The sequence below is a fragment of the Palaemon carinicauda genome, chromosome 30 (genome assembly GCF_036898095.1).
Source record: "Palaemon carinicauda isolate YSFRI2023 chromosome 30, ASM3689809v2, whole genome shotgun sequence".
Taxonomy (NCBI): Eukaryota; Metazoa; Arthropoda; class Malacostraca; order Decapoda; family Palaemonidae; genus Palaemon; species Palaemon carinicauda.
Window position 1 is genome coordinate 78,833,244 of NC_090754.1, and position 22,729 is coordinate 78,855,972.

Consider the following 22,729-nt stretch of genomic DNA (forward strand, 5'->3'; position numbering starts at 1 on the left):
GAAGATTATTCTCAATGGCAATGACACTCATAATACAAAATAAATCATATTTGCAGTTTCCTTTTTTTTTTTACTATGGTACAATCAATTTCTAACATAACCTCTACCTGAAAACTGAAAAAAATTCACTGCCTTATTTATTAAACTTATGGGTATCAAAAATCCAAAATCATACACGTTGTTTATTTCAAAAGTACAGTACAATAATTATAACTGTGGATTTTTAATACCCAAGATTCTTAGATATGGCATGGTGTTTTCTTCATGTTATTAAACTTCTATATTTGGACAACTAAAACAAGGTAAGAGGTTCACTCACGCACTCATGGCCATTGCTTAGAGTATAACTTCCATGATTAATCATTAAAACAAGTATTAATCTTAATCATATTCTCTAGATGGAAGTATACAGTACTGTCTTATAATAACGAAGAAAATAGCAAAGGAACTAGGAAGACTTAGAAAATAATTTTTCATGATTCTTAACTATGTGATGAGCATATGTCAGTTTAAAGTACCTCACCTTTGCTAACCTATAATAAAATCTAAATTCAAAGCACAAAATTAATTTTACCTGATTTGTGCCAGAGGAATGTCCACGGTGCCCTTTTCCAACAAGAGCAGTCAAGCGGGTGCTTTCACCAACGCAAACTACTTCTGCATCGTCATCAACATTCTGTGAGTTTGCCACAGTCTCCAAAGCAATCAGCTGTCTCAGCGCATCCCCAGATTCCCCCTCTTCTTTCACTTTTAGATCTGGATCAAAGGGATCTTCTTGGTCATGAAGGTCTAAAGGATCCATTATTGATGTTGGGGGTGACAAATAATCCAGTTGTTCTTCTTTTAAATAGATCGAATTGAAAACTGGCAAGGATGAACGATTATCTTTCAGGATAGTATCATCATTATCAACATCGGGAGAATTCAGGCAATCGGGCTCAACGTCGCTCCCCTCTTCTAATTCTTCTTGTGAGGCTTCCCCAGCATAATCATCTAAGTCGACACTTAAGGCTTCCGAATCCCTCCCCTTACATACACTGTTGTTTCCCCCCTGACTACACTGTGCTTCATTCTTTGGTCCTTCAGAATTTGTTCCAGACTGTTCTGCCTCTGAGCTTTGCTCTCCAGACCTTCCACACTCTTCCATATCTTTACTAAACCCATCTTCTACCCCAGTAGAAGATTTGTTTCCTGCCTGTTTGCTGCTTTCTTTCCTTTTCTCACTTTTGATAAGGTCCTCTCCACATCTTCTGAGTCTAGCTTCATGGCTCTGTAATGACACTGCCGAGCTCTTCATGATTATGTCAGGCTGGAAGAAATAAGAAAATAAATCAAACAACGACATATAGGAGTAATCATCTTTATATTGAGCAATTAACTGAGTAAGGTAACTGAGGCAAAGAGGGTGGCTGACCTGAGGTGGGGCCAGGGATTGGGTCGTTCATTAAGAGAATAAGAAGAAGTTTTGGAAAGAAGTGAAGAGGGTAAGGAAGGCTGTTCGAGGATTGAAAAGATAGAGAAAGATGGAAATGGAAGGTTGTTAAAAGGAGAGGAGGCAAGGAAAGATGGGCGGAATATTTTGAAAGTTTACTGAATGTTGAGGATAATAGGGAGGCAGATATAATTGCTGTTGCAGGTGTTGAGGTGCCAGTGATGGGAGATGAGAATGAGAGAGAGATTACAAGAAAGGAAGTGAGGAGAGCACTAGATGAAACGAGAGTAGGAAAAGCACCTGGTATGGATGGTGTGAAAACTTAGACGTTAAAGGAAGGGGGTGTGACTCTACAGTACTTGAATAGTTGGTGAGATTGTTTATTATGTGTTTCATGTTGTCAATGGTACCAGTAGATTGGGTTTGTGCATGTAATGTACCACTATATAAGGGTAAGGGAGATGTGCACGAGTGTTGTAATTCAAGGGGTCTGTTGAGTGTGGTTGATAAAGTATATGGTAGAGTACTGATTAATAGGATTAAGGATAAAACAGAGAATGCAATCTTAAAAGTACAGGGTGGTTTTAGAAGAGGTAGGGGTTGTATGAATCAGATTTGTACAGTTAGGCAGATATGCGAGAAATATTTAGCAAAAGGTAAGAAAGTGTATGTTGCGTTTATGGATCTGGAGAAATTGTATGATAAAGTTGATAAGGAAGCGATGTGGAATGTGATGAGGTTATATGGAATGGGTGGAAGGTTGTTGCAAGGAGTGAAAAGCTTCTACAAAGGTAGTAAAGCATGTGTTAGGATAGGAAATGAAGTGAGCAATTGGTTTTCAGTGAGAGTGGGGCTATGTGAGAGAAGGAAGTTGAGAGCTAATGTGGGTAAGAGTAAGGTTATGAGATGTACAAGAAGGGAAGGTGGTGCGAGATTGAATGTCATGTTGAATGGAGAGTTACTTGAGGAGGTGGATCAGTTTAAGTAATTGGGGTCTGTTGTTGCAGCAAATGGTGGAGTGGAAGCAGATGTACGTCAGATAGTGAATGAAGGTTGCAAAGTGTTGGGGGCAGTGAAGGGAGTGGTAAAGAATAGAGAATTGGGCATGAATGTAAAGAGAGATCTATATGAGAAAGTGATTTTTACCAACTGTGATGTATGGATCCGAGTTGTGGGGAATGGAAGTGACGGAGATAGAAATTGAGTGAGTTTGAGATGAAGTGTCTGAGGAATATGGCTGGTGTATCTTGAGTAGATAGGGTTAGAAACTAAGTAGTGAGGGTGAGAACGGGTGCAAGAAATGATTTAGCCGCTAGAATGGATATGAATGTGTTGAGGTGGTTTGGCCATGTTGAGAGAATGGAAAATGGCTGTCTGCTAAAGAAGGTGATGAATGCAAGAGTTGATGGGAGAAGTACAAGAGGAAGGCCAAGGTTTGGGTGGATGGATGGTGTGAAGAAAGCTCTGGGTGATAGGAGGATAGATGTGAGAGAGCCAAGAGAGCGTGCTACAAATAGGAATGAATGGCGAGCAATTGTGACAAGGTTCCGGTAGGCCCTGCCGCTTCCTCCAGTCACCTTGAATGACAGCGGAGGTAGCAGCAGTAGGGGATTCGGCATTATGAAGCTTCATCTGTGGTGGATAATGGGGAAGAGTGGGCTGTGCCACCCTAACAGTACCAGCTGAACTTGGTTGAGTCCCTCGTCAGGCTGGGAGGAGCATAGAGAGGAAAGGTCCTTTTTTTTTTTATGTAGGCTTCCCCCAAAAACTGGGAGAAGTGCTTTGGTATATAGATAGATAGACCTAGTTCTTTGGGTAAAATTTGAGAAAAATATTGACTTTCACAGAAATTGCCCTAAAGATTTATAATAAGAAGGATATAAGAAATAATTTATGAAATAAAACACTTAAGATTACTGTACATGCCAACACGTTCTGTATGAGAAAGTGATTGTAGCAACTGTGATGTACGGATCAGAGTTGTGGGGAATGAAAATGACGGAGAGACAGAAATTTAATGTGTTCAAGACGAAGTGTCTGAGGAGTATGGTCGGTGTATCTCAGTTGGTTAGGGTTACGAATGAAGTAGCAAGACTGAGAACGGGTGTGAAGAATAAATTTGCAGCTAGATTGGATACGAGTGTCTTGAGGTGGTTTGGCCATGTAGAGGGGATGGAAAATGGTAGTCTGCTGAAGAAGGTGATGAATGCAAGAGTTGATGGGAAAGTGCAAGATTAGGGTCAGGGTTTGGGTGGACGGATGGCATGCAGAAAACTCTTGGTGACAGGATACAGTAGATGTCTGAGGCAAAAGGGCATGCAAGGAGTAAAAATACATGGAAGCAATTTTGACATTTCAGATAAGGCCCAGCTGTTACCTCTGGTCGCCTTATGGTGACCGCTGAGGTAGCATCAGTAGGGATGTCAGTATATGACGCTTCATTTGTGGTGGAAGATGAGGGGGAGGGTGGGGTGTAGCACACTAACAGTACCAACCAACCTAGACTGAGTCCTTTACCAGGCAAGGAAAAACAAACAGGAAAAATCCCGCATTTTTTACCTTTGTCGTTGGCTACCCACAATTTTGTGGGAAATGCCATGGCAGATAGATATACAGAAAATATCTTTTAAAAATTTCTTATGCATAGATCACGGGACAAGACAAATTCCTTATTTAACTCTCTGATTTGAGGAAATGAGGAAACAGAAAACGAGACCCTTTTTCTGTCAGAAAAAGTTCACAGGAATAACACAGTATTACCCAAAACTAACAAAGAATTACACCAAAAACACAATTTTTAAACTAAAATCTGTAATTCCCACACCTTTAAACTAAAAAAATGTCATTAATTTCCAATGGCCAACTTCATCACCTCAAAAAAAAAATTAATAACACTTTTCTCTTGCTGCCATACACCATCCGCCAGCACACAGGGGACAAGGCACAAAAAATTGAGAATCCACGAATACTTACTGCCCTAGGGCGGGTCAACTCATGACCTACTGACTCATCTACCAATGGTTTACTAACACACTAGGTAACCCACTGTACTGCCCTACATTCTTTCCATGTGTTTTCTATCAAGGTATCTTAGTTTTAGCTATTTTTCAAATGAAATTGTACATTATAACACAACTTCTTGATGACTGAAATGCTAGAAGAAGAAGCAATTATCTTTTTCACTCATGATTTTATTTAGAATGGATGCCATTTTGTTTGTTTTAATAGACATGTTTTTTTTTCCACTATCTATCTTATTTCTGAAAAGAAAATTTTAATCTTTTTATTCAAATAAATCTCTTTAAACAGCACAAGAGAAAGAAATATGTCCCAATATAATTTTCAGTCACCAACAATTTTTCAATTATTTATACTGTGGTCAGAAAGGGAAAAAAGGTTTACAGCCATTGACACCTTTTAGTGATTTACGAGGAAGGGGCCAATATTACCGGATGTTTGTTTTATGTACTCAACACTAAACTTATAGCACATGGTATCAAAACTTGAGATAATTATATTTCGTAGCATCACGGTATAATAATCTTAGATTTATCTTAAAAAAATTGAATTTTTTCATTAACAAATAAGGAAGTTACTGATAATTCTATATTGATTCTAATTTCCTTGTTTTACTTCATAGAAATGACAAATCTAACAGAAAATTATTCAAGCATACATAATTAAAATAAAATAATCCAATGACATAGAGAGAGAGAGAGAGAGAGAGAGAGAGAGAGAGAGAGAGAGAGAGAGAGAGAGAGAGAGAGAGAGAGAGAGAGAGAGAGAGAGAATCACACCGCAAGTCTGCGATTTGCAATACGGTTTTCTGCAACGCGATAAATGACTAATCTTTAGTTCGTAAGGAAAAATACAGTAAAGTACAGAGGTACCAGAGTTCAAGAGCAAAGACAATATAACTCTCTCAATAGCCAACACATATAAACACATGTAAGTGAAAATATAATTACTTGTATGTTGAGAGGCTTAATACAACAACCTGCAGGAGGCAGCAGTCTGAGCACTGGTTCCTTTACCGGGTCTAATTCTAGGGGAAAATTTACTCTTGATACAAGTGTTTCTCGCTGAAAAAACAGTTAAGGATCATAATACAAACAAATCACCAAATTTACGGGATATATGCATATATCATATAAAGATTTTAAAACTCAAAGTAGTGCCTCTATAGCTTTATTTTCAATCATACTCTTCTCTTTCCATCACCTATTGAGATCTCGGTAACTCTTATAGTTACTTTCAATCTATAACTTTCTGCAGTAAATCTTTTTTACTATAATTGCTATTCAACCACTCCAAGATAATTTTGGATTAAAACTAACAAGAAATATGCGACTCATTTAGCAAAAAACATGACAAATTTAGAAGTAATTTGTATTTTTCCTAGAACCTGGAGCTATCTATTGGGGTATACTTTCGGCGTAGCTGAAAGACGAACCATGATAATCTTAGTGAGGGATAACTACCCCATCCGCATATTAACGGGTGGGGTACACTGGCTACCTCGCTCACTCACACTTTACTTTATGGCAGGACTTGTCTGGGGACATGATGGCAAACCAATTCGTATAAATAGCTTCAGGTTTGTATACTAGGAAAAATACAAATTACTTACAAATTTGTTATTTGTTCTGGCGTAAATACAAACCCTCCACTATTTATAGGTGTGACTTAATCTTAGGAGGAAGTAAGTCCTCACCAACTGGCCTTGGTCAGGACCCAGGGTCCTCTCTATTTCGACCTGTGATCGATAGTAGAAGGAACCCTACCTTCGCTAAAATTGACTGCCGATAGGAGGTAATGCACTGATAGCGGCCAGCAGAAGCTTGTGTTTGAGTGGAACTAACAGTGTGGCTTGTCTTTAACATATGAACTCGAGTACCAAACCTATTGCTCTTAAGACTTAACCAATACCCTCCCTCAAAAAGGTATAGGGGACGTAAAAATGTATTCTTCTATACTTAGGAGGCGCAAGAGAAATGGGTCTTACCTGCAGCGAGGTGAGATCAGCTATGCTGAAACTTGGGGAGCTGTTTTCCCCAGAAGGGAGAAGGTGAAAGGAAGAAAGGAGCCAGTCATTCTTACTCATTCACCCCAGACTAACCCGGGTAACCTCGGCAACTCACTCCTCTGCTTCTTGTCCATCAAGGAACCCGAGGTGTTTAGACCATTTGTTGTGTGACCACCAAAGGACCGATTGGAAAGGTCTCAGTGTTTGTGTGGGTTATGTCTTTGCAGGTAGCGGGCCGTGAAGATCATTTGACACTTCCACATGACCATTTACAGTATCTGTGCCGCAGAGTAGTTTCTTGAACGCCAGGGATGTAGCAACGCCACTGACGTTAAAATCTCTGGGTCCTAGGAGGGAGGAGGGTCTAGATCGAGAGCAGACTCAATAGCCTTCCGATCCCAGAGGGGAAGGAAATCCTTGTGATCCTCCTCTTGACTTTCCCTGTGCTGGTCAACAGTTCCGACACACGGGGGAGAGCTGGTGTCGTTCAGAACGTAAATGCCGTATGTCTGGTTACAGGAAAGTAGCCAAGTAATGTACCGTACTGAATAACCTGGTTTCAGTAAGGGATATACCTATACAACTTAATAGAATGGAGTTCTAATTGCAAGATATATATCACAAATTTTTAGTAATTTGTATTTTTCCTAACATACTTACCGAGAACTACTTTCTTAGGAGGTACCTGAATTCTCTGGTCGGTTGAGAGGAGATTCCAAGTACCTCCTAAGAAAGTAGTTCAAGGTAAGTCTCTGTGTTGGAACAAATAGCCTTTATTGGCAGAATGATCGCTTACACGCATATGTACTTGCCCGTCTGCGCTAGCGCACTCGTAATCTCTGCCTTCAGGAAATGTTTGTAACGAATCCAGTTGCGGGAAAATGTATGTACAACGAATCACAATATTATTGCCCAAGGAATTTTTGACGGTTGACTAACTGTAATAATTTTTCGAATGAGAGGACACGTTCTCAAACAATACAGTTATAAAAGCGATCATTTCTCCTTTGGTTTGCCCCTCCTCTTTATGGGAGGGGCTAGCCAGCGTTCATACACAGAGAAGGATGTCTGGTTCCCGTGGGTGGGGTTTGAAACGTTCGTAAACATAATGAAAAGCTGCCCACAATGTTGCTCTCGTTCTAGAACGTAAGCTAACAATGCTCCTTCGGGAGTAATTGTTTGAGACAATAACCCTGCAAGGATAGAATAAAAAGTCGTTGTGCCCAAGGTACAATAACTGGAGCGGCTGACTCAATCAAACGGTAGAATCCGAGTCTATGAAAATAACCTCACGGTTTTGTCTTGGATAGAGCGCATGCTCTGGGAAGGTTTACGGCCTTTATGAAGTTTTAACAACACCAGTTGAAGTTCTGTAAAACTTCTCAGGAACGAGAGTCTCTCGAAAAGGGTGAAGTCTTGTATGTGAGGGTTTGCTTCAAGAAGACCAGACATAATTGCCATCGACCGCTTACCCGAAGGAGTTGCCATCGAACACTTTCTCGCTAGCGAGAAAACTACCGTCTAATTCAGATAAGGCCTACCAGGGGAAATGACCTGGAATGTAAAGAATTTTTCATTCCCAGTTAATTTCCACTCAAAGTGGGAGGGTGGAGGGAAGATGACCGTGGTTCATTCGAAAACGAAATGATCGGTGCTGGCAAGACCAGCCTACCTGACATAGTAATCAGGTGGGAGTGTAGAGTAACGTATTAAGTTAAGCTTTTGGAAGATCCATCCCGTAGGAATGAGGTCGACAATAGTTTTCAGAAAAATCTCTAGATCGCAGGAACCGAGAGATTCGGCGCAATGAGAACCTAGGGGTTCAGAATCTATTTCGTAAATTCCTTTCTCACGACCCTAAGGGATCGTGAATATTTCACGTGACCCTAGGAGATGTTGTGATGAGAACCCGCAGGATCTCTGTCGCTGATTCCTGATGGAATATTCTGGAATCGTGTTACATAAACCCACGGGGTTCAAGAGCCCAGAACCCAAAGGAATTATGTTGTAGCTACTTGTAGGGAGACTGAAATCCCTAGGCCGCAGGCAACCCTCAAGGTTTTGGAACCTCGGCAGGTTTCTGAACCTTCTTACCTGTGGGAGGCTTCCCGGCAGGCAGGCCAACCCTTAGGGAGGGGTCTGAGCATTATTGCATGGGTGACTGCTGTGTCTGAGGCGATTGAAAACATTAAGTGGGCTGCACGAGCCTGAGGGTTCAACATAGTGCTGATCGCACACGTAGAGTTGGTATTGTGCACCGAGATGGTCGCGTACATGTGAACACTCCACGTGACGAGAGTTCAAGTACTCTCTGTCAAAGAGTAAAAGTCTTAATGATGATGGACACGAGCGCGAGTGAACACTTTGCGTGGAGAGAGTTCGAAGACTCTAACATAAGAGTAAACCTCTTGATCACGATGGTCAGGCGCGTAGCGTTGGTCGCGCGCACAAGGAGAGTCTGAAGACTGTCATGAGTGAAACTCTTGATGATGATGGTCGCGCGTAGCTCTGTTCGCAAGCGTGCGCAAACACTTCATGACAATGGTCACGTGCGTGAAGTTGGCTGCATGCACAGATATGGTCACGCACGCGGGAACACCGCGCGACGAGTCCGAAAACTCTGACATGAGTAAAACTCTTGATGACGATAGTCACTCGCGTAGTTTTGGTCGCGCACACTGATTTGGTTGCGTGCGTAGCACCGATAGCGCGCAGCCCAACATTTCGCACGACAAGAGTCCTAAGAATATCTGTCATTAAAGTAACACTTGATGACGATTGTCATGTGTGTAGTGTTGGTCGCGCGCATAGCACTGATAGCGTGCGAGCATACTGTACACTTCGCGCAACAAGAGCCCAAAGACTCTCTATCATTTGAGTAAAAATCAAAAATTTTAAGTAATTTTTATTTTTCCTAACATACTTACCGAGAACTACTCTCTTAGGAGTTACCTGTAATCTCCTCTCTACCGACCAGAGTTTTGTGTAGTATACCCTATACCCGTTCTCTATGGAGGGCTAACCCGGGAGTGAGAGAACGTGCCCCGAGGGTAGCCTTGAGCTAGGTTGACGTCAGCTTGGGTCCCGTTAGTCAGTAAGTTCCTCGGATGTTGCAAAAAGTCCCTGCAAGGGCAGAAAGGCACTCGGGGAAGGTAGGGAGGGCCATTACCCGAAAGTAGTTCTCGGTAAGTATGTTAGGAAAAATAAAAATTACTTAAAATTTTTGATTTGTTCCAACACAAATACTTACCTCGAACTACTTTCTTAGGAGACTTACACTTTAGGAGGTGGGAGTGGCTTTCTGACCTTCAGACCCAGCAAAACGGACGCCAAGAAGCCTAGATATGAACTAGGTTCTAAAAAACAAACTGGGAAATGGACGGTAGGGTAAACTACACAAAGAGCTCACGTTAGTGTCTAAGTACTCACCCTTTGAAAAATCTTCTGATGCTGAGTCCAGTAACAAAGTTGCAGAGACGTGTTCTTCAATGGTTACAAAAGTGTGGTTATCTCCGATAGGGATAGGAAACGGGGATTAGGGTGAAAAGGAATGAACCTGTGTCTCCTGGTTTTGCTATCCACGATTGTGCCTGGGGCTTCACCGTTAAATCACTTGGAGCGCGGAGATGACTGTCCTAATGGAGAACCTGTCTAAGGACCTTCTTGAGTAATCCTTGAGGTAATGGGCAGTAAAGGTCGACTGGTTCGACCAGGTGCCTGCTCGAAGGATCTGGCCCACTGCCATGTTCTTCTCAAAGGCTAAGGACGTACTCAGACCTCTGATGTCATGGGGCTTGGGAGTACCTGGCAAGGCTAGTCCCTCCTCCTTGTAGGCCCTGGCAATAACTTGTCTCAACCAAATGGATATGGTATTCTTTGATACCTGCTTCTTTGTAACACCTGTGGAGACGAAAAGGCTCTTGATGCCTGGCCGGAGATGTGCAGTCCTCTCAAGGTATTTTCTAATGGCACGGACAGGGCATAACCTCAAATCCTCAGGATTCCCAGCCCTAGGAATAGCTGGCAGAGAGAACCCCTCGAATTTAGGATCCCAGACTGCTGGGTTCTGGGTTTTCGCCATGAACGAAGGGACGAACTTGACAGAGATCTCTTTCCACCCCTTCGAATGAGAGACGTCATAAGACAGCCCATGGATCTCACCTACCCTTTTCGCAGAGGCCAAGGCCAACAAAAAGACTGTCTTGAGAGTGAGATCCCTGTCTACAATATCCTTCATTGGTTCGAACGGTGGGCTACTTAACATCTTCAGGACCCTAGCTAAGTCCCACTGAGGCACCCTAACAGTTTGAGGGGGGCAGGACTGTTCAAAACTCCTGACAAGCATAGAGATGTGTCTAGAGGAGCCCAGGTCGATGCCCTTCAGAAGGAAGACTTGACCCAAGGCTGCTCGTACTCCTTTTATAACTGGGATTGACAGCCCTATCTCGTCTCTGAGATATACTAGAAAGTCTGCGATATCTGGGACTGAGACTTTGAGGGGTTTTATGCGCTTCGAAGCGCACCACTTTGTGAAAGAGGCCCACTTCGCTTGGTAGACCGCTGCCGACGACCTTCTCAGGTATCGCGACATCCTCTTAGCCGTTCCTGACGAATATCCTTCCTTCCTCAGGAGGCGCTCGATAGTCTCCAGGCGTGAAGGCGTAGAGACTGTGGGTTGTCGTGGAACCTGTTGTAGAAGATCTGACCTGTCGGGGAGTGGCCACGGAGGATGGTTTGTCAGGTCTTTTAGGTATGCGAACCACTCTCTCTCCGGCCACCAGGGCGCTACCAAAATCATCCTTAAGTTCCGGGCAGCCCTTACTCTGTTGAGCACTTGCCTGATCAACGTGAAGGGGGGAAAAGCGTACACGTCTAGGTTGTCCCACTTGTGCTGAAGGCGTAGAGACTGTGGGTTGTCGTGGAACCTGAGAAAGTGTGGCTGTTGTAGAAGATCTGACCTGTCGGGGAGTGGCCACGGAGGATGGTTTGTCAGGTCTTTTAGGTATGCGAACCACTCTCTCTCCGGCCACCAGGGCGCTACCAAAATCATCCTTAAGTTCCGGGCAGCCCTTACTCTGTTGAGCACTTGCCTGATCAACGTGAAGGGGGGAAAAGCGTACACGTCTAGGTTGTCCCACTTGTGCTGAAAGGCATCCTCCAAGGCTGCATTTGGGTCTGGGACAGGAGAACAATACACGGGGAGTTGTGCGTTCAGCTTGGTTGCAAAGAGGTCCATCACCGGGGAACCCCAACGTTGAATGATGAGCCTGGCTACTTCTGGGAGGAGGGACCATTCTGTTCCTACTATCTGACCCATCCTGCTGAGACCGTCGGCTAGGACGTTCTTTTTCTCGAGGACGAACCTTGCCAATAACACTATCTGGTTCGCTTCCACCCAATCTAGGATCTCTAGGGCGAGATTGCACAATTCCCTTGAATTTAGGCCTCCTTGCTTCTTTATGTACGCTACCACTGTGGCGTTGTCGCACATCAACGCCACAGTGTTTCCCCTTAGTAGATCGATGAAGTGCAGGCAAGCTTTCTGGACTGCCTTCAACTCTAGGACTTAGATGTGTAGGCCTTTCTCCCCGTCCATTCAGGTTCCTCTCGCCGTCCCGTTGAGATGGGCTCCCCATCCCTGGTTGGAGGCGTCTGTGAATAGGAGCAACTCAGGAGGTTCGGTCGCGAAGGGCATCCCCTTGAGCGAGTTCGACCGGCAATGCCACCATTCCAGGGAGGGTATTGTGTTTGGCAGGACTGGAATTAATTTCTGGGGCGAGTCCAGTTGGTTCCAGAAGTTCTTCAGGTTCCATTGGGCGGCCCTGAGTCTGAGTCTCCCCTGGGGAACCAGTTTCTCCAACGACACCAGATGACCTATTAGCCTTTGCCAGTCCTTTGCCCTCCTGGGTTGCCCCGACAGAAAAGGAAGAAGGATCTTCATAAGATTGCTTACCCGCTCCTCTGACGGAAAAGCTTTCACTAGTAGGGAATCCAGTGTCATCCCCAAATAGGTCATTCTGGTGGAGGGAGATAGGTTCGATTTTTCTGGGTTGATCATGATACCCAGACCCTTGCAAAACTGGAGAAGTTTTATACCCTGCTCCTTCAAAACGTCCTGAGGGGGAAAGAAGCAAACAGTTGTCCAGGTACCGGATGAGGCGAATGCCCCGCTCGTGAGCCCACACAGAGACTGTCGTGAAGACTGTCGTGAATACCTGGGGAACTGTCGACAACCCGAAGCAGTGTGTCTTGAATTGCAGGATCTGGGTACCCCATTTCACCCGGAGAAACTTCCGACTTGAGGGATGGACCGGGATTTGGAAGTATGCGTCCTTGAGGTCTATGGTCATCATGTAGTCTTTCTCCCTCAAGGACAGCAAGACTGACTTCGGAGGGTCCATTTTGAAATCTGTCTTTCGCACAAACTTGTTGAGAGCTGACAGGTCTATCACCGGTCTCCACACCCGTCGCCTTTTCTACCAGGAACAGGCGGCTGTAGAAACCTGGCCCTGGGTGCAGGATCTCCGCCATGGCGCCATTCTCCAACATCGTGGACACCTCTTTTTGAAGAGCCGCCCTCTTCAACGGGTCCTTGGGTGCCAGCCACTCCGACAGGCTGGCCGGAATTAAAGGCGGGGGTTCCGTCAAGAACGGTAGCCTATACCCCTCCTTCAGTACGGATACTGTCCAGGGCTCTGCTCCGTGAGCCTTCCATGCTTGCCAGTGTAGTCTGAGGCATCCCCCAACCTGAGGCTTGGGCAGGAGTAGGGGGCCTCCCACTCTACCTCCTCCTGGAGGAGAGGCCTGAACGGCCTCTCCTGGAGGCAGAATACCCTGTTCTAAACGAGGCAGACGCTGCTGGAGCTCCTCTACGGGGGGGCTGAGGCGCTGAAGCCCACGAGGAAGAAGGGGCTTCTCTCCTCGTCAGGTTAGGCGGGGCCTGAGAAGTAGAGGGACCGTCTGATGCTGATCTCTTGTAGGGGGGCCTCCTTACCGGTTGAGGCCTGGGAGCGTTCACTTCTTTTCGTTTAGCCACCTTTTCCATGATCTCTTCTAGCTCTTTCAAGGGGAACAAGGAGTCACCCCACACAGGAAGGCTCTTCATGGCCCTCGCCTCCCTGTCTGGGACCTTCCGGGAAAGCTTCGCCAGAATAGTGTCCCTTTTGCGAAGAACCCAATTCGCTGAGAGGGCAAGGGACTGATACGTGAGGAACTTCAGGGTCTTGCCCCTGGAGATGATAAGCTCCCTCAGGAGGCTTTGCTGTTCCGGGTCCGTCAAGTCATATGTGGCTTAAACACCTACCAGTGTGGAAGCCCACCAGTCCAACCAAGAGGAGACGTGCACCAAATCTTTCGACATCTCCTCCATCATCGCAGCCTCCGACTACAAAAAGCAAATCGGGGCTGAAGAGGCTCTGTCCTCCGTGGCACCCTGTCCCAGAACGTCGAGGGCAGGCTCCCGTTCGTTGTCCCTCTGGCACATAAAACCTACTCTGTGCCTTGAGCCCTTGGAGCAACTTCGAGGAGCTCTGCGTTTTGGGAGCTTCGGCATTGCCTGCCACAACTCTATCGACATGAGCCCGTCCCAGGACGAGATCTTGGGCCACAGGCAGGGCCAGGGAGGTTTTCTGTTGGACGGGTGCCTGAATCAAGCGGGTCAGGCTGGACCTCCAGTAGTCCTCATCGGTTGGAACCGGTTCTTCAATCCTATGATGCCTTCGAATCAGGCCTATAACCTTCCGATAGGCCGAGTCCTCGGTCGGGGAACCTTTTCTCCCGTCCGCAGAACCTTCGGCCTGATCCCGAGGAGCCGGGTCACCAGGCACTCCCACCGGGCGCTTCGGTTCTGGAATAATGGGCACTCCCCTGCGGTGGTACCGGTCTTCCCCGGCAGAAACCTCCGCACCAGGTTCGGGGGTCAAAACTGGCATCGCCGTGCCGGCGAGGACTACCGTTCGTGTATCCTCTCTGGGGGACGAGGACGCGGATCCCGTGGGCTGACCCGACGGAGGGAACCGTTCCTTTAAGTCCAAGGGCCGAACCGGCTGTGCTGATTCGGCCAGGCTGCCCGTAAGGAAGCACGGTTCCCCCCGCTGGGCGGGGTGAACCGTTAGCTTCGCGGCCTTACGCCTGCCTTCTCGCATTTCTCCCTGCGAGGGTCATATCTGCGTCTGGAGGATGGCCTTCGTGGCGAGAAATCCCTGGACTGCCGGTCCGGGGAATGCTGCAATTCAGACTTACGGGGAACGAAGACCCAATCACCATCGGGGGACCTACTCCTCCTGTACTTCCTCTGTGGAGAGCGGGACCGTCTCTTACTGAACCTCGAACGGGATCTTGAGCGGGAACGCCTGCTCCTGGACCGCTCCCTCCGGCGCCGATGTCTCCTCCGGGTTTCCTCTTCTGAAGAGAACGAAGCCCCACCATCCGAAGAGCCCGACGAAACTGTACCACCCGCACAACGGGCAGAAGCGGGGGCTACGGAGGGCATCGCGACTTGCTGCGAGGGTTGTAGGAAGGTTTCTGGAACTGCCGTCAGAGGAGCTGGAAAAGAGGTTTGGCGCCCTACACTAGGAAACCAGGTATCCAGGCCCTCTTCCATCCGCATTGGGGACCTACCTGGCGTTTTAGGGAGCTTCCACCCGAAGGGCTCACTTACCATGGAGTCCAACTTACCCTGGGCGTCGCCAGCTGCTGAAGAACCTGAAACACAGGCCCACGAAGCGGGCGAAGAAACAGGCACAACATTACTACACCACAAGGGGTCGGAGGAGGAAACGTGCCCCCCAAGCACAAGGGCAGAGTCTCCAGAGCCCCTAGACACAGCACTACCAGGCCCCCCACTAGCCTGAGAAGTCCCAGCAACCCCCACTTCACACACATTAGACTACTGGGGAAGAACCCTCGGCTCTTTCCCCGCAACGGACTTACCTCGTCCCCTACTCTGGGTAGGGGAAGTCGAGACAGAAGCCCCGTCGGACCGTCCACTGGGTGACAGTAACGGCGAAGAGATGCTAGATTTCCTGGTGAACGTTTCGACGACGACTTCTTCTTAGTGCCGTAATGCACCCACTGTATCTCACTACAACTAACACACTCATTGCACGTATCCGATGGCGAGCACATCCTGCCCCTACAGGAAGAGCAAAGGGAGTGAGGGTCTACTTCGGACTTGGAAAGGAACGCTCCACACGACTTTCCGGCTCTAGGCCCAGGACAACGGCGGATCTGCTCCATAGCACACAACCACAAGGCACAGGAACGAAGGGAATCAAAGGGATACACTTGGGAAGCACAAGGAAGGATAGTGAACACGCAAGAACACAAGGGATAAGCACAAAGATACCACGCGGGACACACAAGGCGGACACAAAGGGTCGAGAGAGACGAGAGCGACGTGAGAGTATGGTATCACGCCGCGACCAGAGAACTTACTGACTAACGGGACCCAAGCGGACCTCGACCTAGCTTAAGGCTACCCTCCGGGCACGTTCTCTCACTCCCGGGTTAGCCCTCCATAGAAAAAGGGTATAGGGTATACTACACGAAACTCTGGTCGGTAGAGAGGAGATTACAGGTTACTCCTAAGAAAGTAGCTCGAGGTAAGTATTTGTGTTGGAACAACTCTTGATTACGATGGTCATGTGCGTAATGTTGGTCGCGCACAAACGCTTCGCGCGACGAGAGTCCAAAGACACACTGTTTCACGAGAACCAGTAGGTTCAGCGTGATTGTGTGAGCCCATAGAGGTCACACGATAAGGAGAGAACTCCCTACTACAATAACCCAGAGGTTCAGGGAAGCGCAGGACGCGCGAATGCTCTAAACGATGAGAGTCCAAAAACTCTCTGTCATATAAGTAAGACTCTTGATGACGATAGTCACGAAACCCGAAGGTTCAGCGTGATCTGTGTTACGAGACCCCAAAGGGTCAGAACAACGAGAAACCGAAGTTTCCCTGTCACAAGACACCGATGTGTGAGCGTGACTAGAGACATGAGAGCCCGAGGGTTCAGCAACCTGTGTTGTGAGACCCCGGAGAGATAGTGCAACAGGAAACCGAAGTTTTCTTCTCACAAGACACCGATGGGTCAGTGTGACTAATGGTACGAGAGCCCGAAGGATCAGAGTAACCATCGTTACGAGAGCCCAAAAGCTCAGCATAACTGCGAGGAGAACCAGCTGGTTCAAACAGACGTCTACTCACAGCACAAGAAGAACGTCCAAGATGGAGAGGGGTCACAACCCCTTCCACCCTACGATCCTCTGGAGAGGAACGCTGAGCACACTCCACCCGAGGGGGAGACTAACATCGCTCTAAAGATATCTCCTTCGCTGGGGAGGTTTGTTCTCCCGCAGGAGAACGTTGCTTAACACAAGACTCTCGCTCCGCCCCTGGAGGAGGACCATAAGCGTGGGGGGGACAACCGATGCCCAAGGGCGGTCTTCTCTCAAGAACGAGAGACTCGTTCCCCCAAAGGGAAACCTGCTTCAGAGAAAGCTCTGCCACCGGCCGTGGTGGATCAGCAAACTCCTCAAGGCCTAACCGACGAACCGGAGCTCTAACACAAGGACTGAACATAAATTTTTATCTCGCGAATGAGAGGAAAGTTCTCCCGAAGGAGGACATCGCCTAAGACAAGCTTTCTCCAAGCTCTATGAGAAAACAGCGTAGGCGTAATAATGTCTCTCACGAATGAGAGAGAAGTCCTCCAGAAGGAGGTCATCGCCTTAAGATAAGCTTTCTCCTAGCTCTATGGGAAAAAAGTGTAAACACAATAATCTCTCTCGCGAACAAGAGAGAAGTCTTCCCGAAGAAGGACATCGCCTAAGACAAGCTTTCTTCCAGCTCTATGGGAAAAAAGCGTAGGCGTAATAATCTCGCTCGCGAACAAGAGAAATATCACCTAAAACAACATTTCTCCCAGCTCAGTGGGAAAAAGCATGGGCGTAAAGATCTTTCTCGCGAACGAGAGAGGGGTTCCCCCAAAGGAGGAACAAGCCTTGGACTTGCTTTTCCCCAGCTCAAGGGGAAGAAGCACAATCTTCGGCGACGAAATAGCAGGAGCAGATCTCGTCGAGCTATCAGCAATTCTTCCCGAAAAAGGAAAGGTTGCTGAACGGCTGATGTAGGGAAGCTCTCCCACGGAAGGGGGAGCAGCCCAACTCCGGGAAAGGTTAACACTCCCTCGTAAGGGAAGGTTCTCCAACCCCTGGAGGCGAACCACCTGGCAGCACTCTATGCTTTCCATCAACAAGCCTTGTTCAAGTTGAAGGTTGGCAACAAATGCTACCTCGTAAGGTGGGCAGCTGACGAGCTGCCACAAGAAGTGCAGGACATTGACCGGAGCGGCCGAAACCATAGGTTTCCTTTCCAGGTCGCTGCTATCTGTAGAAAAGGAAATAAAAGTTGTGATGAATTACAATCCATAACTCCGCTGCAAAACATGAACTATTCAGAGAGTAAGTCACCTTTGCATGGGAATTCTTCAAAAGAGAGGGGAACTATTATAAACTCTAACTCAAGTACTAAAAATACACATAGGAGTGTTAAGGAACACCCGGCCACCCACTCAGGGGAGGGCGGCAAGGAAGGGGAGGAGTATCAACACAATGACAACTCCCTTGCAGCGGAGTCCGCCGGATACGTTGTCAAGTTTGTCAACAGTAATTAAAGTTACAAGTATTTAACAGTATAAGAGTATGTTTCCATATATACACGCATATATATGTATAACATAAAAACACACACAAAAGAATAAACTAAACAGAAAAACAATCAAGGCAAGTCTTTGCAGGAGAGAAAGGAAGCATGTCCGTCCTCTACCGAGCCATAAAGTAAAGTGGTTACTCAGCTGAGAGGTGTGAGTGAGCGGGGTATACAACCAGCTGTTGTGCAGCCACCACCGGACCGATAGAGATCGTATCAAGTTCCTGTGGGTCACGTCTTGCAGGAGAAAGGTTGTGAAAGTCACCTGGAGCATTCACATCCCTTCTTGTAAAAACTGCGTCACAGGGCAATCTGCTTAGAAGGGTCAGGGGCATGACATCGTGAGACGTCATGTTGGGTGAGGCTCTGGATTCAAGGCATAATTGGTGACACTGTAAATCCAGTAGGGATGATGTTTTGGTGATCCTCCTTTAGTCTCTCCCAGTGCTGATGACAAGACAAGGGACCCAGGTGGGCTGCTGCCGTTCTCTTAAGGTAGAGTCTGATACCTTACCCGGGTGGGCTGCTGCCGTTCTCTTAAGGTAGAGTCTGATACCTTACCCTGGGTACAGTAACAGATGATTAAGATCGTCCGTTACCAAGTGGAGACTTGTGTAGGATCCCTCACCTCTGGAGACTGTGTCTGGCGACATACTCGGGGACGAAACTAGACGTTGCCTTTCACCCTTCTCATTAATGGGCGATGTCGAAAAAGAGACCATGAAGTTCCTTGACTCGTATGGCTGCTGTCAGTGTGTGTAGGAAATTGTCTTCTTAAACCAGGTGAAAATTTGTTGCCTGGTGAAGTGGAACATAAGGAGGTCTCTTTAGAGACCAGGGAATTTGAACCATGTTCTGAGAGGAAGGTCTCAATTCTGACTGGGGAAAGGCAAGTTGTAAGTCCGTATGAGTTAGGAAAGGTCTAGCGATGAGAGGAGGTCCCTTCCTTTCAGTTTGAAGGCAAAGGCTCAAGGTTGAGCGATCGTCTTTTCCTGTTGAAACTGGAAAGGGGGTCTTTTCCTCTTGCATTTACTCGAGGATTCCGCTATCGCTGGAATAGAGGTATCAAGTGGAGAGAGATCTTTTCATATATATATGTATATATACATAAGAAAAATCAAGTTAAAAGACAAAAATTAATGGCAGTCCAGAATAGGCGAGGGGGAAGAACGGAAACAACCTCTCTCCATCCAAGCTAAAAGTAAAGTGAACTAAATCGCAGATGTGTGAGTGGGAGTGGTAGCAAGGTAAACCCCCCCCCCCCCCCCCCAACTAGCAATGTGGGTAGTTAACCCTCGCTAAATTTTAATGGCTCGTCATTTCAGCTCCGCCGAAAGAAATACCCCTAATAAATAGCGTGGTTTGTATTCCAGTTACGGAACAAACAAAATTTCAAAAGCATTTGACTAAATCTAAATTAAAGGTTCTAATTAAGATTTTCTTTGTCAGAAGCGAGCAAACTTTAAGTAACAAATCTGATTAGAGCCTAATATCTTCTAGTTGTAAAACCTAAAATTCTAATCCTTAAATATAAGTTATTTTACAGTATACATTGGCAAAATTAAACATAATGCATTATATGAATTGGCAACAAATAAATAGTACTACTTAATGAGACAGCTTTGTTTTAACCAGCATTCAACCAATAAAAATTCTAAATTAATACCAATTTTTAACATTTACAAAGACAGTACAGAACAGTGCAGTACTGTATATAGAACAAAAGATTACGATAAATTCACTTTTCCAAATTATAAAAGGATACAAGTTTCATATTTGCATTTCTCCATTTTTCTTGAAGATGAGACAGAACGGTTGACAAAGGCTTCTGAGGAGACGTAGTGACACGGACACGGGGGTTATGTGCTAGCCCTTGCACCCGGCACCAAGCTTCCATAGTCAGCGGCAGTATTTCAAGGACAATACTTCGAGGCACTCGTATCTCACGATGCTCTCGGTGTTCTGTAACAAAATATATCATGGACATTACCCCACAATCATGTGTGACATATAAAATTAATTTGTACCTCCTGTACACTAATAAGATATTTCGCCATTTTCTCTCATAAGAGTTCATCCAGAATATAAATATCTTTATATGCTCAAGAAGAGGTGCTGTTCTCTAAACAGAATCCTTATACTATAAATCATAGGGATGAAAATAAAAATTATTGCTGGAAAAAATTAAGGAAATCCATTATTTCCAGAATATGACTTGAAATTTGACTTGAGATCTCTTAATAAGCCAAGGATGAAACTAAAGTGTGAATAAAAAAAGATAATGCATGATTGCCCAGAAATAACATGGAATATTTGACAAAACTATAAAAAAAATAAGCAATGTATCTTACATAATGGTTGTACATATACTGTATATACCAAGGCACTTCCCCCAATTTTGGGGGGGGTAGCCGACATAAAACAAATGAAACAAAAAAAGGGGACTTCTCCTCTCTACGTTCCTCCCAGCCTGAAAAGGGACTCAACCGAGTTCGGCTGGTACTGCTAGGATGGCACAGCCCACCCTCCCCCATTATCCACCACAGATGAAGCTTCATAACGCTGAATCCCCTATTGCTGCTACCTCCGCGGTCATCCAAGGCACCGGAGGAAGCAGCAGGTTTTTTTTTTTTTTTTCCCAACTACACTCAACAAAGTAATACGTCTTGAATTACAACACTCATGCACATCTCCCTTACCCTTATATAGTGGTACAACACACGCACAAACCCAATCTACTGGTACCATTGACAATACAAAACACACATTAAACAATCTCACCAACCATTCAAGTTCAGTCACACCCCCTTCCTTCAACATCTCAGCTCTCACACCATCCATACCAGATGCTTTTCCTACTCTTGTTTCATCTAGTGCTCTCCTCACTTTCTTGTAATCTCTCTCTCATTCTCATATCCCATCACCGGCACCTCAACACCTGCAACAGCAATAATATCTGCCTCCCTATTATCCTCAACATTCAGTAAACTTTCAAAATACTCCGCCAAACTTTTCCTTGCCTCCTCTCCTTTTAACAACCTTCCATTTCCATCTTTCACTGTCTCTTCAATTCTTGAACCAGCCTTCCTTACTTTCTTCACTTCCTTCCAAAACTTCTTCGTAATGGTTGTAAAAATAACAAATTTTGAAAGTAATTTGCATTTTTCTAGCTATACAAACTGATGTACATTAAAATCTGTAAATTTCTTCTGTGGAGTTGAAACAGCCGCTGAATTCGTTGGCGAGGTAGTTAGCAACAGCCAGTGCAGGTGGGCAAGTAACAATCCCCCAGTAGGAAGCACTCCACTTTTGACCTTCAACACAGGACTAAAAGGGGTGGTTCAGGTGGAAGGTTTAACTCTAAAGGACTCAGGTTTGCATAGCAGAAAAAACATAATTCACTTTTAAATTGGTACTCATTCTATGTGTATAAAAAATTTTCAACCTTCAAAATATGGTCTCACTGATTTGTGGGTTGGAAGTCCTCTTAGATCCAAACTGGTTGGTTCTTTTCCTGTGGAAATTTCAAACTGCCTGGTCCAATAACGGAGCAAAGGAGATACTGTGACTCCAGCAACCCACTATCTCTATCTATCTATCATAAGGATTAATAGGCTGATACAACTTGGCCTCTAGATTATGACCAACTGAATTTTTTAAGACATGGATTTGACTACCACGTACTGTAGTTAGGGGAAAGAGTTTGACCTAATTGCAACTCCTTTTCCTTACTCTCAATTTGTCGAAGGGGAGATTATTTGATAATTAGAGGCAAATTGCAAGTCATCCAAGTTATAATATTCTCAATCAAGTACTTATTTCCACATCATTTTTCTTCCTATAACCTTTTCCTACACATTGGTCTGGTAACCCACGAGTTTTGACTACTTTGTTGATAGGAAAGAGTATGGCTCTCTTTATTTACCCATCATTTGTTAAGGGGCAAATATCTTAAGGATAGTTAGGGGAAGGGATTAGATGTTTACTGAGCCTATTCTCTCCGAGTACTAGTAAGGTCTCAAAGGTAGGGGGGTAATAAAATAAATAATGTTGTTACTGATAATTTTTCTTATTACAAATGAGTAAAATCAAGGTTAAATGTAACCAAAGTAGATGTGATAATCTGGATAGCCCCAGGGGGTGTCACGAGCCGTGCTGCTATGATAATGACTGTTGTGCATCCTGGAGAAGGTTAGAAGGTTTGGGACTCTGTAAACTGTCCATTTTGTTTGCAGAGGATTCATTCTGCCCAGAATATGAATTCACAAGTAGCGATCTTGAGAGAAAGTGCTACTTATCTCCTTTCAATGTGAGTGAAAGCATTTGCTAAGATCGTGAGTTCCGCCAAGCATTTACCCAGTAAAGAATTTAGGGATCTCATCTACCCAACAATATTTGATTGGGAAGGAAGAGGTTTTGCCAGAGGGGTCATGTTGGAACAGGCCCCCTTCAAAGTTGTAGATTTTGGTATGAAGGATGACGTAGACCCTGAAGAGTAGGCAGCCTTACTTCAGGGATCCTTAGAGGAGACTTCAGTCTTTGCAGGAAGGAATCATTTGGG

The 22,729-nt window shown here is 45.6% G+C and overlaps 1 protein-coding gene across 1 annotated transcript in view; it reads right to left on the reverse strand.

Annotated features, from left to right (window-relative positions):
- The window catches only part of crm (cramped chromatin regulator), a 118,425-nt gene that overhangs the window by 49,383 nt on the left and 46,313 nt on the right, over window positions 1-22,729 (reverse strand). The window contains exons 7-9 of the mRNA XM_068354111.1: window positions 19,934-20,130; window positions 5,401-5,514; window positions 575-1,309 (exon numbers count right to left, since the gene is read on the reverse strand). Of these exons, the coding sequence (XP_068210212.1) occupies window positions 575-1,309; window positions 5,401-5,514; window positions 19,934-20,130 (1,046 nt within the window). The remainder of the gene's footprint in view (window positions 1-574; window positions 1,310-5,400; window positions 5,515-19,933; window positions 20,131-22,729) is intronic.